At 41.9% G+C, this 20,192-nt stretch overlaps 1 protein-coding gene across 3 annotated transcripts in view; it reads left to right on the top strand.

Moving 5' to 3' along the window:
* Positions 1-7,980: 7,980 nt before the first annotated feature.
* LOC147883736 (uncharacterized) overlaps positions 7,981-20,192 on the top strand; it is a 76,369-nt gene continuing 64,157 nt past the window's right edge. For 2 of the 3 annotated variants that reach the window (XM_087399159.1, XM_087399158.1), the window contains exons 1-4: positions 7,981-8,291; positions 8,403-8,488; positions 8,821-8,892; positions 9,102-9,215. In XM_087399159.1, coding sequence (XP_087255285.1) covers positions 8,096-8,291; positions 8,403-8,488; positions 8,821-8,892; positions 9,102-9,215 — 468 coding nt within the window. In that variant the 5' untranslated portion in view covers positions 7,981-8,095. The remainder of the gene's footprint in view (positions 8,292-8,402; positions 8,489-8,820; positions 8,893-9,101; positions 9,216-20,192) is intronic. The other variant, XM_087399157.1, reaches the window with a different exon arrangement.

Below are 20,192 nucleotides of genomic sequence, written 5' to 3'. Positions count from 1 at the left end.
CACATAGTGTGGGCGGGGAGGCGATGCGCTTCCTTCCCCAAAGAGTTATATGTTTGCGTCTCATGTCCAAAATTTTACTTCATTCTCTTTTTTACGGTAGGCAGCCTAGAAGGAAGTTTTCATTTTCTAAGCCCTCGTCCAGGGAACGAGCTCTTCCTTGGGTGTCGAGATAACGCTGAGAATATTAGCGTCAAGGATAAGTCTTGCGAATGGATAAGAAACTGGCATATTACCTAAATGTCACTAGTTGTAATCATAGTTGAACATCAAGAGACGATTCCCGAAAACTTGTCAATGTGACCCTGAGAGGATCTGTGTGAGTCCTTAAGCAGGATGATTCCAACGTTCAGATCGTTCAGTACACTCTAGATAGCACAAAAAGGCAACTATCATTAGAGGAAGTCCGAGGTAGAGCACATAACATTATCACTCTCCACTCAGGCAGCCTTAAGTGCCTCTCCAACCTCAAGAAAATGGGAGTTTGATCAATGTAGTAAGTCGAGCTTTTAGGCTTGTGAGAGTAGGGCTCTCGAAACCTTCACATGCCAATAAGCCCAAATTTGCAAATCAAGTAGACCATCTCTTCAAATCGAATAGGTTTAAAACATTTATATAGTCTTTTTATTTTGAACAGCACCTATATGCTTTTAGTGCTCTAGTCAAAAGCTTAGCTTTTACATCAAAAGTCTTTCTATTTTGAAAAGCACCTATATGCTTTTAGTGCTTTAGTCAAAAGCTTAGCTTTTACATCAAACGAAATCAAGGGCATAAGATGAAATCGGATGAAGAGATTACATTCATGACAAGTGGCTCAAGGGGGTGTGATAAAACCCAAACATCTCCCTAGGTTGCCTACCATAACAAGTTGAATGATTATAAATCATTCACAAGGCCTGCCCTAGATTCAAAATAGTGAGGAAGATGTGCAGTGTGGAAAAGAGGGCGGAGATAATGAATTGAAAGCAAGCGAGAGGGGGGGGGGGGGGGGGGGGAAGGGAGGGGGCCTAAAAATGTAGAGGATTCTACAATGAAAAATAGCATGTGGAGAGGGAATAATACCAAGTGGATTATAAAATCATTAAAGATTTTTTGGAAATTGAAAATTGCTATTTTCGCTTTGTTGTCGCTTAGTCCTTCCTTTCGGCAGGCCAAAAATGTAAACTGGGGGGGGGGGGGGGGGATTTAAACATTAAGAGTTTTTGAAATAGGGATAAATAAATTAATTTAAAAAAATAAGGCGTAAATAAAAATAGGGGCAAAACGTTGAAAGTTATAAAAGAGGGGATATGTAGAAGATACGAAAAAATGGAAAGTAATTAAAGTTCGGGTACTATGGTGGATACGGGAAAAGAACCAAAAAGTACCCAAAAAAACGTGGAATATCGAAATTGCCAAAAAAGCCCTACAAACTAATTTCCACCTTTACTTAGGCTACCACATAACAAGTGGCAAGCCAAAAAGTATGTTAACGCATGAATGACAGGGCTCGCTTTATGTGTGCATTTGGGATAATATATATTTTTATTTGATTAAAGAGCACCACAACTTGACACCACAAGAAGCATGATGAAGCAAAGACCAAAGAGTAAAATATAAATCTGGTACGTTATTTGCTTTGCTATACAAGGCCAAAGACAAATTGTTAAGGTGATTCAAGTTGCTTCATTATGGCATTAATTAATTTTCTTAAATCTCTGAGTACTATAATAAGCATAAGACATGTTGAATTCAACGGTGGTTGAGTCACATTCACTCATTTTCATTACCTACTTATGCTCTTAAAACACTTATCCTATTCTAAGCAAAGCAACGGCAACTCAAGCAGTTTGGGCATTCATCCACCTAAGTTGGCTGCCCACATTTGATTTCCTCTCTCGTAACCTCTACTACCTGTCAGCATAGGCATAGGCAGTACACCCCTTGTAGTTGGTCATGTGTGTGTTACAAGGGGGCCTATTGTATCATACTAAGGCTCCATATGGTCTTTGTTTCTATCTCCATGTACTAGAATAACACATACTAGATACCCTATACATATTGAATCCATTGGTGGTTGAGTGGTCATTATTATTTCCATTAACCCCATGTGCTCTTGTAACATATTAGTTACACTTCCATTATTGTGTCACAGGGCTCCTCATAAAGGTGACACAATTTATCATATGTTATAGAGGCATCTTATCGCCCCTCTTATGCTTTTGGGCTCCCTTTAGTTTGTGCATCGTAAGAGAGAGAAAATAATAGTTTAACCATCTTATTCAATGATGCAAGCACCTTCTCAACCATTTCCTTGGTATTGTGCTAAGTTTAGGTTTTATATTTCTTGTCCCTTTGTTCACATCAACAAGCATATGCCTATAAAAGATTGCCATACAATATATAAAGAAGATATATATTTTTCATTTGTTGCCCCTTTGTTCACATCTACACGCCTATAATTTATTGCCAAACAATATACAATGAAGAGCATATGCCATCCTACTTGGCACCTAGCATTTATTCCCCTCCAAATTCTAAGCCTCAACTTGACCAAAGTATCAATTCCTCCACGTGAAGGAAAAGATGGTTAATGGCAAGTTGCTTAGCTATGCTTACTATGCATGCGTCAACCTTGATTAACACTCATCATATCCTTTAGTATTTAGTGATGTGCTATTTATGACATAAGTTGATCATAAAATGTCAACTTTTGTGGGATGTTTATATTTTATTCAAAAATCAGCTATTTGTGCCTAGTGAGAAGATGCCATCTCAACAAGTAGTTGACCTTCTTCAAAAAATGTTACTCAATTCATGGGATAACTTTGTCCATGCCTTCATATAGAGTGAACACTCCGACTTTAACCCAACTTCATGATCACTATTGGGAAAAACAAAAGACAAAGAAGGGAATCAAGAAGTTGAGTAGCATAGCCTTATTGGCAAGAATTAAAAATAAAGAAATGAAAACCCCGCCCTATTCTTAAAGCAAAATAATAAGATGATTCAGGGATATCAAGTGTCAACACAATGAAAAGGATGAATCACCATCAAATGGAATCGATGATATCGAAAAGCGTGACTCCATAGCAAAAGCCTAAGCAAACAATGCCAATTATGAGCAATGCTTGTAGACAGAGTGGGATAGCTAGCAATATCCAAAGCTGTAAGTTTAGTACTAAATCACATAGTCACATATTTAAGTGTTGAGATTTGGACATCACAATGATTAAAAAGGTTAGAATCTACATTCATATGATTGGCGAATGTGGATGAATGGGATAGGATTAGAGGACGAGGGTTCCTATATAATGGATGGTCACCCCCCCTTGTATGGTGTGGATCATTCTAGCCAGTGGTCACCCCCCCTTGTGTGGTGTGGATCATCCTAGCCTTCCATTTTGCAAAGTGATAGTAGCTAATACAATTTTGATGTGTTGGCTCCTATTGTGTGGTCCTTCATTTCTATCTCTCCCTCCCTCTCTAGTGAGCATCCTCCCACTTGAGCACTCGTCTAGTTTTATTCATGGTATCAAATCCTAGTTACTCTTCTCCCCTTGCTTCAACCTTGCCGTTTCATAGCTCTTATTGCAATTACACCGTAATGCTCATTATGAGCAAAGTTTTGCCAAAAGGTGTTTTTATGAGAGGTTTATTCAGCTACTTTAGGCCTTGTGAGAGGCAAGGCCTAACCGTTTGGGTGCCATTTTTCGCTTCCTTTAGGGAATGTGTAATCTTTTGCTGAGTCTTAAGCATAGTCGTTATAATCCTTGGTGACATGTGGGAAAGTCACATAGACAATTACTTGGGGAATATGTTGACATGAGCAAATAATTGCTTTTTAAATAGACTATGCCTTTTGGCAGCTATTTCCTTTTGATAAAGATTTGCTCATGTGCTAGCATACTTAGCAAACAATGGTTTGTCTCTAGTACATGTTCAATCAATGGCTATTAGAAGGATTTCTACTCAGGGAAGAGAAGTCTAGACATGCTAGCTTCTAGAAGAGGAGCACTTGCCTACGAGACCTCATTGAGGCTTAAATTAGTGCTCCTCCTCTCACGCTCATCCATGAGTTCAAGCTACTTTGTCCAACAACAACATTCTCGAACAAGCAATTCCAAGGCAAGATCTACAAATTGCATCAAAATAAAAAAGAAATGGAACTTCCATGCACCCAACTTGCTCATCAAAGTAAATCGAGCCAAACAAGAAATCAAAGATATGTCAATGATGTTTTAGGCACACCCTCAAACCATTCCTGTTGTTGTGGGAGTCTAATGTTTAGGAGACAGTTACAAGGGTTGAGTGAGATTGGTGCTTCGACTTATGATTCCGTTTTGGACATTGCTACTAGTGATTCCAATTTGGACCAAAAAAGGGCTTGCAAGAGATGCACAGTGAGTTTGAACCAAGGGATGCTACCAAGATTATTTGGAAGCTCAATATTCAAGATGAAAGTGCCAATTTAATCGATGTAAAAACTAAACCTTAATCCAATTAAGGCATGCTTGGTCTCCATATGAATTCCATTTGTGTAGAATTGTGAACTGAAATATGAGGGTCAATATGGGTTATGTGTTAATGTGCTTAACATGATGGCAAATCTGCAAAAAGCACAAAAAATTTTGCCAAGTTTTTTAGATGACAACACATGTCTTGTGGTTGGCATTAAGCAAAGACTTGCATACAAACCATGTTACATGACGGGGGTTGTGTGGCCGTTATTGATAATATAAGTGTTACATTATCTAATCCAAACACCATTACTACATGGATTGTATGCATCATAGCAAATTGTTGACCATAAAATGATTCTATTGTACATGTTACGCCATCAAAAGACTATCCACTGCTTGGTTTGTTTAAGGATAATTTTTGTGAGGAGCTATCTTTCCCAGATTTGTACTTCGGGCACAGAATAGCATATTGCCACCTAGCTAAGAAGAGCTACCAAAGAAATACAAAATGGGAATTAATTAATGAAGATAGAATATTTGGAACACGTATAGAAAATATTTTCTTCAAAACAGTCAAAATAATGATCTCTAAGATTCTATCTTCTAGTTGGGTCAGGCTATGGAAGGGAAAACTACAAGGCCAACAACCTGATGCAAAGGATATTCAAGATGACACAAACATTAAGAAGCTCCTCAAATCAAGGATTGAGTGTAAAGACTTCGATGCACTATAAAGACAAGTTGGGAAAAAATGTTTTCAATGATCCGACAACTTGGATTGCCAACATTCTTTGTGACATTCTCGTGTGGTGAGAGACAATGGCTAAGCTTGCTAAAATGTTTGGAAAATCTCAACCCAAATATTAAGCCATGTGACCATGAGAGTGAGGCATCATATTTGTAACATAAGGCACAAAATAAGGATGGACGCTGCCGGTTGATCGCTCTGACTACAGCTATATAATATGTGTATTAATTCAATGCAATCAATAAAGACCTAAAAAGAGATGAGATGATTGTTGGCAAGCTCTCTAACTTCTTCTTCATCAAGGAGTTTCAGCATGGAGGTAGTCAGCATGACCATGGATTCCTATGTATCAAAGATGCTCCTACCCTTGCAAGCTCAAACACAACAAACACAATTGCATTTATTAAGGAAAACATATCTAGTGACCTGCTGCCCTCATATTTGGGTGATGCTCAAATGCATCATCATCATCAAGGGTGCACGAAATCACAAAGGAATGCACATATGGCTTCCCTAAGCCACAATTGCATGAAACGTGCATCTTGAAACTGATTGATCCTGAGATTCAATATAGCTATTCAAAAACTTAGCTCTACTGGCAAAGAGAATGGGCAACCGACTCCATGATCTTGGTCATGACACAATGATTTTGTTCGATGAGTGGCTAGTATTCCTTAAGGCAATAGAACCTACGTACATTGAAGCACTAAGATACTCTATTAACAAGCCAACAATCTTCATGAAAAGACAGCCAAAGGACATCTATATCAACAACTTCAACCTAAAGTCATCTCGTCTCTGGGATGCGAACATTGATGTCCAATTTATTATAAATCCACACACTGCAATAGCATATTGTATGTCTTATATCACAAAAGTAGAGACAAAAATGAGCAAGGCAATGAAGGAGGCATTCGAGTATTGCATAAGAAATAATCTTAACACAATTCAAGTGCTTCAGAAAGCTTGGAAATACACTCATAGACACTCAACAGCTAAGCTCACAACAAGCTATTTATATTGCGCTCGCACCAATTTACCTTTATCAATGCTAATCACGCGGAAGATAGAATGCTATTGCTAAAACACAAAGCAGCTCTGCAAGCCTTGGACAACCATGACATGAATGTTTTCTTTGAAAATACCATACAAAAAATTTCAAAGCACTAGCTAGCATTAGTTAACCTTTGCTTGGCCAAATATGTGTCGCAAACAAAAGCATACACATAAAGCTTAAGAACGCACAAATCATATGCTTTGTCAACTTCAATCAACACAAGGATCATACGTGATTCTACCATGATAATTTCTTGCTCTACTTGCCATTCAAGGACTTTGAGAAATGTATTCTGAGTATACACAACACATGGCATGATGCATACAAAATATATATAAGCATCATTAAACACACACAAAAAAAAACATGAAATCAATTCTTCCAATCATAAGGAGCAATCAGCGCACAAAATCAAGAAGTAGTGGAGCGAGCAAACAATCAACTTATGATATCGCTTTTGACATATCAATGCATAGAAGTATTTAGAATGATAATTATAACATGCACAAAATGTGCACTTTCTGGAGTTGGCCCAATTGTGTATTGGTCCCTTTTGGGGGTGACACAGACTAGGATTTATTTATTTATAATAAAAAAATAAAATATAATGGTTCTATTATAGGATATTGTAATATCCCCTTGTACCATACATCGCTGTTGATGCAATGAAGATTGAGCCCTTTGGGCCCATTGATATAAACCTTAGTGACATGAAATACCTTAGGGCTAATAGCCTTGTCTTGCTAAAATTGAAAATTATATTGCAATGTCTAATAGAAGGCAACTCCAACGACCAATGCTACAATGTAATGGCAACCAACCATCTAGAGGAGTGACTCACAGCAGTCCACTACACCAAGTTGTCACCACTTGTAGCAAGAGTACTTGCACCAGGTGGACATATATGGTAGTTGAATCTACTCCTTCGAGAGTTCTACTCTCATTGAGTATGGGGCTTGGTAGGCATACAAAGGACGCACATTCTAGCAATCACACCGTAAACTAGACACGAGCAATGGCCATTGCCATAAGATTTTCTAAGCATAAAAGGTCAGTAATGACTAGAAAGTGATACCACAAGATGTCATGCCCCAAGGCTTGCATACGTTGTCATCGGATGCAAGTTGTAAAGTTGCACACTAGTTAGAAATGCACGAAACACATTGGTCCCATGCTATCTAGAGTCACAACCTAGTGTGACTACAGATTGTGAACATTCGCATCATTCTCTCCTAGTTTAATCATGCTTCCTTTTCACCTCTCCTATTTTTTCAATGTAGTGGGGACCTATTAATATCCCTATCAAGGGTGTTTGCCCTAGACCTACACTACACGCAGCAAGGTTCGAATGCAAGTCGTCGCACATGCCCTTCCACTATGTTGTCGCGGCATCCACTTTGAAATTTGAATACTTGTTCCATAGGGGGACATAATGGTGGAAGAGAAACTTTAATCATAGAATTGATCTCAAACTCCCTACTTTTAGTACATGGTAGGCTATATAAAATTGGAGGAAAATAATTCAACGACATCATATTCATACATATATCTATTAAAGCATAAAAGTTGGAAAAGTCAAACATACGAAGGAAAGGTAGTACACTTATAAGCGGTGTAAATCGGGGAGTCAAAAAGGATAAGAAATAACCTGAAATGCTAAAATTGAGCATGGGGGTGTGTTCACATGCACGTCAAAACCGATGTTTTGACCATCGTTGATTTGAAGTGCCATGTCGCTTCCGCGACCAAGCATCTACTTATAAGTGATGCCCCCTCCCTCTCCCCCAAGTTCTCTCTCTCTCTCTCTCTCTCTCTCACGCACACACACTCTCGCTACTTCTCTCAAGCCCGATGGCTGCGCTTCTTCTTCTGCCCTTGCTCCTTACTGCCTTAGTTCCGCGGCTCGCACTGAGTGATGTAGGCGTTCATCCAGATCCCGATCCACAATCCTTTGACGCCTCTGTACCAGCGACGTCACAGGACGAACCCCCTACCGTTGCCCTTCTCAAGGAGTTGGAGCATGCAAAGAACCAGCTACACACTTTTGGTGCGTGCCGTGTGCCTGGTCAGATCATCGATGTTGGAGATTCGGATTTTTGATCGTGCAACGTTTTCCGACTTATAATGTGGCCATTTGTGCCTCCGAATCATCGTGCAGAACAGAGTTTGTCGGAGAAGGATTCAAGCTTGCAGGAGAAGGAGAAGGCGATCGTCTCTCTCCAAGCAGAGTTGGAAAATCACAAGGTTGTTAGTTGAACTCATATGCCCAGTAGAACGTGATCAACCGGCAGCGTCCATCCTTATCTTGTGCCTTTACAAGTTGGAATTGGACTTGGGAAGCACGGAGTGGACGTATCTCTTCCCCGCATAGCAAAGACATTGTATCGTAGCGACAGTTGGGAGTCTTTTAGTTTGCAGCAGTGAAATTGCAGTTAGCATTATATTCACTATCCCCACTATTTGCAAAACGAGTTTGATAGGATGTGGAAGAATCCGCAACGGGGGATTCGTGTTGTAAAAAAAACCAGCTATGGAAAAACATATTTACGTGTGTACTCCCTTTTGCTCACATGCAGAAAGCAGAAGGTGGGCAGCTGGAAGCTAGTCTCAAAATGGCACATACAGAGCTGAAGGAATTGGAGGCTAAGGTAGAAGACTATCTTATTACTTTGTTGAAATGGTGGGTTCTTGGTCATGTCGTCGGTTACTTGTCTTTCAGGCTAATTGATTTTTCTGTGCCAACACTAACTGTGCTTATTCCAAGCCAGAATAATGAACATATGTATGCTTCCGTCAGAGTGATCTTGTAAAATAGTTATCAGCTCTTTTTTAACATCTCAGTTTGGGAGGGTTTTAGGTTAGTCAGCTCGAGGTTGAGGTACAAATGAAAGACTTAGAGCTCCAAGAATTTAAGGATCGAGTGAAGACTCTTGAAGCAGCCGAAGCACAACGTTCTTCCAAGATTATAGAGGTAAGTGCTTTACATCTACGATGCTCAGGTCTATTGAGGTGCGAGTTACAGGTCAATCTTCTGTTTTCCAAGCATAGATCGAAGCAAGAAAGCTTGTCAAGACTCTGTCTGATAGATCAAGTAATTGTGATTTAGGTGTTGATCGTCTATTTTCATTCCTAGTATGTGATATGCAAGACGGACCATGTTTTGGTCTTGTATATTTCATGGTGCACAGAAATTTTCAGTTTTCAGAAGTGCCAGGAGCTTAGTAATATTAATTGGCAACAGTATTTGTGTAAAGTTAGCACGGGCACACTGCTGAGGCTCAACCAAGATTGTAGAAAGCTGAGCCAACTGATACATGATGTCAAAGAACCTAGTCATTTTATGTGGTCTACTGATTTCAACCCTATTGTGGAAACATTATTGCCCTCAAAAGTTTAAGTTTTTGTTTTTGTTCAGACTAACCCTGTTGTAAGGTTGAGCATAGGCCTGCAATCATTGTTGGGTGCCTGCTTAGACGGGGCGGAATTATATTGTGTATGCAATGGAAGAATCTAAGAATTATATTGTGAGAGGCTGCTGTGTGAACATCAGATACAGATGGCACATGGGAGGAGAAGACATCCACAGGGCAGCTAGATGGGGAGCACTATAGGGTGCCACGTGGGTGGCAACACAGTCCAGCAATCAGGGCTGACTGTAAGCCCTGGATCAGGGAAGACATATGGGCTGTGTTGAGAGCACAAACGTGTGCAGGAGGGAGCAGCCTGAAGAGGTCACCCTAGAGCAAGCTCTTGAAGCCTATCAAAGGGGCACATGTTGATCGGGGAGGAGGTCTACAGCAGTAGGAGCAGCTACCAGTGCACAAGGGAGTGCCATACTTGGCTGTACCAGACAGCAAGTAGTGACTTAAGGAAGTGCCGATTTTGTATTTGATTCATCTGTCTATACATGAGGATTTCATCTGTTATACTGCGTGTTATCTTCCAGATCTTACGTGCTCTTTCTGTCTGCTTGTGCACACATATTGTTTGAATTACAGTGTTTCCTTTGGTTCTTAGATTCTTCCATTCCATACACAATATAATTCCGCCGCTTGGAGTCACTATCAAGGTATCGGTGCTATGGTAGAACTTTGGAATCCTACGAATGAGAAAACTTGCTTGACATTGTTCGACTCTTTCATCTTTTGAATGGCATCAACGTTCGTTTCTCAGTCGTGATCCCTTCGTTTGAAATGGTGTGAGAAGAATACTAGACTATGTTTCTCTAAAAAATTCAGGTAGGGATATTCTGGTATGATTGTCCAGTACGTGCAAAGTTATGTCAACCTTCTAGCTGGAATGTAAAAGTGGCTCAGCATGGAGACAGACATGAGCCTATCATAGGCACACAAAGTCCAATTTGCGAGCCCCACCCACTGCCCCACCTCTTGTTTCTGTCACAGTTCACAAATGGGATCAGAAGATAGATGTTTTTCAATCAAATTTGTGCTCACGTAGGATTGAATGCCTCAAGTAAATGATGATGCACAATGATGTAGCACGCCTTTGTTCCCGGATCCCTTAGCAGCTGGATGTATGGGTCCCACAAAAACAATCGCCCATTTTTCAAATGGTTTGTGAGCAAGAACTATTGTCAGGGGGTTGAAATCCTTGTGTTGGGGTTTAATCATTCTTTGGCAGACATCACATCTCTTTACATAGTCAAAGGTGTAAAAGTTTTGGCTACCAATATCGTGCTAGAGGATTTTTCTTGATGTGGCTTCACTGACAAAGTGTCCTCTTGCTATGCCTTCATGGACTTCTGTGATGATTGGCATGATCTCAGGCGGCATAACACATCTTCTTCCAATCTAATGTCTGCCTATGTTATATAGTTGACCTGCAATTGGCTGCTAGGGAGCAATGTTTAGAATCAATTTCTTGCATCCACTGGTCTCAGTTCAGGAGATCGTCTTCCAGGCATTAAATAGCCAATGAAATCTGCATACCAGTCAGGGAGGACATCTATTTAAAACGGTGCTGCATCTGGCAAGTCATCTTCTACTCCATCTGGCTCCCTTTCGCACAACTATTTTGAAATTGAATTCTTATAGTAGTAAAAACCATTTGGTTATCCTGGTTGATTGACTAGATGATCATTGTAAAATATGCCACTTTAGATTTGTATTGTAGGCTCCACATACCTTGAGTTTGGAACCTTCCCTAATAGGTATGGTATGTACTGCAACTTTGAAGGACATCCCTTTCATTTATTTATAGGACCAAGCCATACAATTCCTGTATTCCATCAGAATTAAGATATTTAACAAGGGTGTATTGTCTACTACTTCAGATGAGAATTGAGTAAACAAGTTGTAATCAATTTTTGAGTCTTCTTACAGGTTTCTAGACAGATACTTCTCATCATACCTTGGTTGTATTTGAATAGATTCGAAGATCTTCACAGATACTATATTACAGATGTGACCTTGGGAACCTAGTCCGAGATGAGAAACACATTTTGTGAGTCTTGATTAAATTCCCTACCTTGATTTGTGCCAGTGTAATTCTAGTTTAAAGTGGGGAGAACGTTATGTCTTAACCGGACTAACTAGGGCCTAACCATGATTGGATTACCTAGGGTTAGGCTAGGCTAGCCTAAGCTCTAGGATTGAATCTGGGGTTAAGGTGCATTCTAACCCGTGGTTACTAAGTTTGGGACTAGAGCTATGGATAGAGCTGATGCAAGTAAAGTAAGTGATTTTGGGAAAAGCAGGGGCTACTTTATGCATGAAGCACAAGTTAGAGTTAGCTGCTAAAAATAGCTAAGCTAGGCTTATAAATACAAGACGAGGACTTGGTATTGGGGCCATCTTGGAAACAGGTGTCATGTGGATGTAGACCTTGTTGGCGAGAGCAGTAGCCTGAGAAAGGTCATGTGGTGCTCTAGACCTTAGACTCGGAGGTGACCCAACATAGTGAGCCTAACAGCTGGGAGATGGGCTGCTAGCTTAACCCTTATGGGTTCCTACTCCATGTCTTGGTTAGTAAAGGTTCTAGGTCAAGGGCGACGCCCTATGAAGGCTAGAAGCGACGTGACCTGGTTGGAGGTGTTTCACTGCTCCTTTTCCATAGTGGCTGATGTGCAAGAGACCTGGTTGGAGTGTTTCACTGCTCCTTTTCCATAGTGGCTGATGTGCAAGAGACGGCTTACTGGGTTCGGCCAGGCAAGCACTCAGCTGCCAACACAGTAGACCTGCTACTGCTGTTAGCCCTGATAGCCCACCTGTACACATTCACTCCAATGTGGGGGTTTTTGGACGGTCTACTTTTGTCACTGTGGGGCAGTCCTGCATGGACTTGTCTGTCCATGTGGCAATTTGTCGCTGCTTGCTACTGCTGGAGGCAACCCTTGTGGCTAGCCTAATGCCACAAGATGCTCACAGGCTGTAGATGCCTCCTGACTGCAGCAGAATTATAACCAGAATCAGTAGCAGTCAGGATCATACCAATGGAAGACATGTATACAGAGGTATTGCAACCATAAAGACTCACAGACATAGAGAGATATACTCAGCGTGTCGGAAGCAAAACAATAATGTGTATAAAGCTTACACAAACCTACAAGTTGTCACAAAATAACTTTCAGAGGGTACCTCACATCTGCAGCCAAGTGTGCTGCACCCCTGGATGGGTGATTATCTTCTCCAACTCCTGCTGGTTCTTCTCCCTCTGCTGTGTGCTCTTCCTGGAGCTTCAGTGCCTAAATGGAGAGTCACAGAACCAGCTCATATACCTGGTCAGACTAGACCCCCTATGGACGTGAGGGCTGATGCTCCCCCCCCCCCCCCCCCCCCCCCCCCCCTTCCCCCACACACACACACACAAAAAAAAACTTTTCTGCATATGGCTGATCAACACTAGATCTGGCCGACCTAGATCCTGCTCCCCTATCTTGGCTCCCACAGACCTTTCTGTTATGGCCAACCTGCTGGCTGCTGCAGGTGGATCAGGTCTGGGGGTTATAAATATGCCCCTTCCTTCTCCATTACTGGCCTCTAATTGCCCAAAGGCTGGTGCCTCTCTTGCATCAGATTTGCACTCTCGAAGAGCCAGTTCCATATCATAATACTGCACAATCTCTCACAGCCCATGTGGCTTCTGATACACATGGCTGCTCCTTGCATAATACTGCACAATCTCTCACAGCCCATGTGGCTTCTGATACACATGGCCCATGTGGCAGCCTAAACTACCCACATGACATCTCTTGTAGCATATTCATGTGCCCATATTGGGGCGCTGATGATGTGCCACATGGCACCACCAATAACATCATCACCCAACACATGGCTGACGTGTGGCTGTGATATAGGCATCCTTGGATCTTGCAAATCCGGGGTCATTCATGAACCCCAAATGCCTTGCACTGCCATGCCATGCATTGCATGTCCATAACCACCTGCCTTATCCTATTGCTCACTGCTCTTACATGTTATGCATCTAGATCTAGGTAGTCGTCTATAGAGTGGAACAGTGAGCACCTGATCCTTTCTCCACATATGCATATACCTATATATAAACAGGGATGCTTTTACTCCCATACCTCTGCCTAATTTTTTGATGTCCCTCCAGGCTCCAATTAATCTTTCATCTGGGCGCTGATGACGTCAGTGCAGATAGTAGCTAGTCCCTGCTATGCGTGATGGAGTGACTATCATGAGATTGAAACTGCACTATGTGTTGTGTTTTTAGAGGGGTGAGTTTGGGCATGTTTCTAGATATATAAATGAGCTTTTGTAACAGATGCTGAGCACATTTAATCAGATGGAAGGCTGAATAGATGGCATAGTGGAAAGCTAAATGACTCGCACAAAAACAGGGGATAATGGAGAAGTTTACCTAAGTGCAACCGTCGATGTAAAAACAAAGAATAACTGAGCTGGTGTAACAAAAAGCAGAAGGGAATATAATATGCGTCATAGCTACCAAAATGTGGACATGCTGGCATGATGATGCTGCCTGTGCGATCTCCTTTGTCCTTGTTCATCCTCCGAACTAGTCTTGTGTTAACTGCTCACAGTTTCACATATGTGTATAATGAGTCTGTTAAATGGTATCAAAGAAGCTTGTTCACTATAGAGTTCCCGAGGAAGGCGTCTACAGGAAGCTAAAGGGGTCACCTTGTCTCCTCGTGTTACTCCTAAACACAGCCATGGTTTGTACCCTAGCAAGGGTCTCTGATTTGCTGTCCAAGATGAAGACCTGCATCAAGGTGAGCAGCAATTCAGTGCGGCCTTTGTGGCAGAAGAGGTACTTCCACTTTGCTTTTTGTCGCACGTCAGTTGCTTCTGAATTCAGTCTTTTACTTTAGCATGCAAAGTGCCTTCCCATCTCCAACTTTGTGGGAAGGTAATCTTAATGGTCCTAGCGTCTGTACCACAGAAGAAATGTTTATAAAGATGGTACATGCATGATATCTCTTTGTTTAGCAAATGTGCTCTCAAGAGATTTGAGAGGCTCCAACGAGCAGGGTTGTATAGCATATGTGGTTATCACAAAGGAGACACAAAAGCTATGTAGGCAAGGGGGCAGGGGCAGATTGGAGGAAGGGGATAGAATTGGCAGGAGGGAGAGAGAGAAAGGGGGAGGAGTAAGAAGTGAGGAAAGGGGGTAGAGGCAGAGGAAGATAGAGAGAAGGGTGAGAGGAAGTTAAAGAAAGAAAGTCTATTAATGTCCACGGGAGACCAACAGGTCTATGGGACAGCAAAAAACCGTCTAGTACATCTGCTTTAGGGAGGGCACATGGCAGCTCCCATGGAGTACAAAAGCAACCCCAATTATTTAGAATACCTACATCATAGTCTGAAAAAGTAATCAGCCATAATCATAGAGATTGGGGGAGAGCAGCATGTAGGAGGAAGGAGGAGGGAGTAGATTGGATTAGATGTCACAACAAAAGTGTACAATGAGTGGTGGATGAGACTTGTATAGTCGCTTCACATTTCCCACCTAAAAGGCCTCTAAAGGGCCTCTAAAATAGTCCTTTCCCCCCCTTGATTACAACCATCCCTTCCCATAGAATTTTGCCCTCAAAATTTGACATGCTGGCTGTCCAAAAAAGTGCAGCAAACAGCAACTACTAATCAGCCTGGTAGGAGATAGGGGTAGTCCTGGACAATGCTTTCTGGTTGCCATGAATTCTTATCCTCAGGGAGTCCCTGCCAGTTGATAAGACACTCTATGTAGACCCTGTTTCGGAGCAAATGGTCTCTGAAACCCGTGATGTGCTCCGGAACATAGAGGATGTGACCCTCCTTATCGATAGGTGGTAGCTCAGGAAGAACTTGGACATGCTGTCCTACATGCGGCTTCAGTAAGGACACGTGGAAAACTTTATGAATCTTGGAGATACTGGGTAGCTCCAACTCATCTGCCACCTCTCCAACTTTGCGGATGATCTTGTAGGGACCGTAATACCTGTGAGCTTCGTGTTGGTGTCACCTTTCAGCGAGGCATAGCGGTTCTTATGAAGGTGTAAATGCACATAATGTCCTTCTTCAGAAGACAGATACCTGTTTTCTTCCGCATACTTCCGCTGCTTGGCTTGGGCATACTGCATATTCTTCTTAGCCAATTGCAAAAGGCATCCATTCTTTCCGAGTCAATTCTTGCTTGCTGATTTTTCACAGCCATGTTTGCAATTAAAAGCGGCATCCCAACCTTGCATCCATACATTGCTTCAAAAGGGATCATGCCAATAGAAAGATGCTTGGTATTGTTGTAACAAAATTCAGCAAGAGCCAACCACTTATCCTAGGACTTCTGTGTATCATGACAAAAGTGCCTCAAATATTCCTCCACCCATTTGTTCACCCTTTCTAACTGTTCATCCGTCTCAAGGTGGTAAGTAGTGCTAGGTGTGAGGAGAGTACCCACTGTTGTGAATAACTCTTGCCCAAAGTGACCCATAAATTTTGCATCTTTGTCACTGACAATTTCCCAAGGGAAGCCATGATGCTTAAAAACATGCTCAATAAATTGCCAAGCAGCTTGTGATGCTCAATACTAGGTCTTAGTGGGTATGAAATTAGCCTGTTTTGTCATTCTATCCACCACCACATAAATGCTATCCCATCCGCTCTGTGTAGAAGGCAACCTTGTGATGAAATCCATAGCTATGTGAGTCCATTTGCCTTCTAGAATAGATAATGGCTGTAAGAGACCTGTGGGTAGCTGGCTGTCCACCTTATTCTATTGTCAAGGCAAGCATTCAATGACATATTTAACCACATCGTGCCACATGCCATCCCAAATGAAGCTATGTTTGATCTTTTCATATGTCTTAGTAATACCCGCATGTCTTGCCTAGGAGATGATTGCATTTCATGCAAAACCAGCAGCCTATACTGTGAATCTAGCACAGGATAGATTTTGTCCTTGCAGTTTATGCAGCTTAAATTCAGTGTGCCCTTGGCTTGAAGGCTCCTGTAACTCTAAAAATATGGGAGCTGCCTTTAAATTCTGCATATATTCTTCATGAATCCCACGAATCCACTCTTGATAGATGGTAGAAATGGTAGATAAACTACAAGCCCACATTCTAGACAAGGATTTGGGAACCACATTTTCTTTCCCCTTCTTGTACTCAATGTTGAAAGCATAGGAGTGACCTGCAGCCAACCACCTCTTCTGCTGCTTCATGGATAAATTGCTCTGCGTATTGTCATCTATCTTAACCTTAATCTTGCCACCGTGAAGATAGTGGTGCCATTTCTCGAAAGCATGTAGGATAGCCACATTTCTTGATCTTAAACATGATAGTCCATTTCCTTGGCCTCCAATTTCTTGCTCTCGAAAGCTATAACTCCATGCTCGTTCCAGAACAGCCCCTAGGCCTTTGCCTTTTGCATTTGCTCAATAAATTTCCTGTAAAAAGAAGCAAGACCCAAAAAACCTTTGAGTAGTTACATTGCAACCACGACAAGATTCATTAGATTGTATCATTTACTTGAAGGAACATGTTAGATATGATTTGTGGGATTCTGTGGCTGTGGCCACTCCCGTATGCATTTGACCTTGGCTAGATCCGCACGAATTCCATCCTTGTGGATCCACCTGAATTGCTTCCCTACTCAAAATATGACCAAGATACTCAACCTCTTCTGCCATGAAAGTGCGCTTGCTGGCTTTAGCATAAAGTTGATGCAACCTCAAAATTTCCAGCACCTGCTTGACATGTCTGATGTGTTTGTGCTTATCCTTGCTATAAATGAGGATGCCATTAAAAAATACTAGCACACATTTGTAAAGAAGAGGCTGCAAGATCTTGTTAATGAGTGTGTGGAAGGTAGCTGGTGCAATGGTCAATCCAAAAGGCATCACTTTGAACTCTTGTAAACCTCTCTCAGTGCGAAAGGCTGTCTTGTGCTCATCTCCGTCTTTCATTCTGATTTAATGGTAGCCTGACCTCAAGTCAATTTTAGTGAAGAATTGAGCACCCTTGAGTTCATCCAATATGTTATTTATCCTGGGGATCGGGTTTCTGTTCTTGATAGTGGCCCTATCCAAGGCTTTGTAGTCAATGCACATGCAGTATGAACCGTCTTTCTTCTTCACCAGAGTACTGGGGATACAAAAGGAGAAGTGCTATGAGAGATCAAATTCTTCTCAAGCAATTCTCGCACCTGTGTTGCCACTTCTTCTTGTTCTACTTGAGAGAGATGGTATAGGGACTTATTTGGCTGGTTGCCAGGCTCTAGTATTATGGCATGATCAACATCTCTCCTTGGGTGCAACTGTGACGGCATATCAGCAAATGCATCTACAAATGCTGAGAGCAATTTTTGCATATCACAATCCTCAACACGGGGTATGCCACCCTCTTGAGATACTGACACATTTAGTGCATACATGGCACACTCCCTCTTGAGCTCTTTGGCCAGCTGCCTTGCTGAAATGACCTGCAATTTAGGGGTTTCAATACCATGCAATGCTACAGACCTATCCCTGTGGACAAAGCTGAGTGACAAAGCATTTAAATCCATGCTAATTTTGCCCAATGATTTCAACCAATCACATCCCGAGACAGCATTTATTGGGCCCATATCCAATGCCAAGAGATCACCCACAAATTCATAATCATAAGAGAACTTGATCCTTGCATCCTAGCAACCATATCTGCTGATCATATGCTGCCCATTTGCCACCTCTACTCTCAGCCCATGGTGTATTTCAGTAGCAATCTGTCCCACCTTCTGTAAGGTTTTGAAATTAATAAAACTGTGAGTGCTACGGTTGTCCACCAACACGTGAACAGTCTTGCCATTCATCATCCCTTTCAATCTGATAGTTTCAGCACTTTTGGCACCCATCAAAGCATGAAGAGAGATGGCATAGAGTGTTGGCTGGGTATCCCAATGAATTTCCTCTTCATCCACATGAACATTACCACAAGCATCCTCACGTGCATAAAGGCATAGCAACCTTATGCTCCACAAGAAAAGATCTAGGTCTACGACCTCGCATGCCACGAGTTGGCTGAATGCATACCATGAATATCATGATTAGTAGCACCACCCTAAAGTCAATACTCTCTTTGACCAACTTTTAAACCTTTGTAAAGAGAAACGAGCTAAAAAATCAACACGTGTCAAACAGAGAGGCATTCTCTTTACTTTGTCAAAACTTTGAGAAAAACTTCGTCATGTCACACCCTCTTTGGAAAATGTCCACACACAAGGTCCTGATGGAAACATGATTGGAGATGTGAATTGAAGGTTTGGACCCTTCCAAATCAATTAAAGTAGGTAGAATTTGAAAACGTGCACTCTATCCTTGGTTTCTAGCACACAGGCGCTGTGATGATTCTCTCCTTCACTGAATTTTACTTCTCTGGTTCTACTTATTGGGATTTTGGATAACCTGATGCTGGCTTTTTCTTGATTGTGAAGTTGTTGTAGGAGCCTCATCCCCATCCTGTGTTCTAGTTGTCTCATCATGAGAGGCATCCGAGGAATTTGTGGCATCAACCAAATCGTCCTCATCAGAGAGTTCAATGATCATGCTAAGCTTGGCTGAACCAGTGTTCCGCATCTTATACACATCCAAAGGCTCGTGGGTCCATTTCTCCCCACACTTTAAGCACAAGTTTGCTTTCTTGCTACTGTCCATTATGGCCCTGGTATTCTGCTGAATTTCTGATTTTACATTTCAAGTAGTAGGCTTGGCTCTTGGCTTGGCAACTGATGGCCTTTATGGCTTGGCATAGGGCATCTTACGCCGGCCTTTATGGCTTGGCATAGGGCATCTTACTCCGTGAAAAGTAGCAAACCGTGAAAAGGGTGCTGCTGCAGATTTCTTATCATTCCAATCACTCAGCTTAGGCTTCTTCTCAGCCTCATATGCAGTACCATGCATGCTGCTCATTACATTCTATACTTGCTGGCATACTTTGGCTCAAATACTTATGCAAGATGGCTGCCCTCTCAAGATGGCTGCTCAAATACTTATGCAAGATGATGTGCTCATTGGTCTTGGGGTAGAAGCGGAAATAATCTTCTAGCTTCGTGAGCCACTCCTTGAGTGCGAGTGTCCCCTTTGAACTTATGGACTGAGATCTTATCCTTCACGTCCTTGGCTGCATAGTTCTTGTTGTACCCTCCAAAATATCAGGCATCCTCACGCTGAAGACTAACATATTGAGAAAAAGGCATTTCAGCACGCACATCCTTAGGCTAGGCCTGGTAAGAGCATAATGCATCTGAAAGCATATCATCCGTGGTCACTTGCTGCCCATTTCCAGCACTCTGTGTTTGGCTAATAATGTTCACTGTTGGAGCCATGGCTGAGTCTGGCTCCCAAAGGCATTCCTCTGAAAAGAGGCGCAGTAAAAGCCTGAGAAGAGGACTGACCTCCCAGCTGCCTTGTAACCCAAAACCAGATCCAAGCATACTCACGGGTGCAGTACTGAACGGATGCATACCCGTAGGTCGGCCCAGTATAGATG

This window comes from Dipteris shenzhenensis, chromosome 27 (assembly GCF_047967505.1).
Source record: "Dipteris shenzhenensis isolate YYH24624 ecotype China chromosome 27, Dip_SZ_1.0, whole genome shotgun sequence".
Lineage (NCBI taxonomy): Eukaryota > Viridiplantae > Streptophyta > Polypodiopsida > Gleicheniales > Dipteridaceae > Dipteris > Dipteris shenzhenensis.
This window is presented reverse-complemented; position numbering and strand designations above follow the sequence as displayed.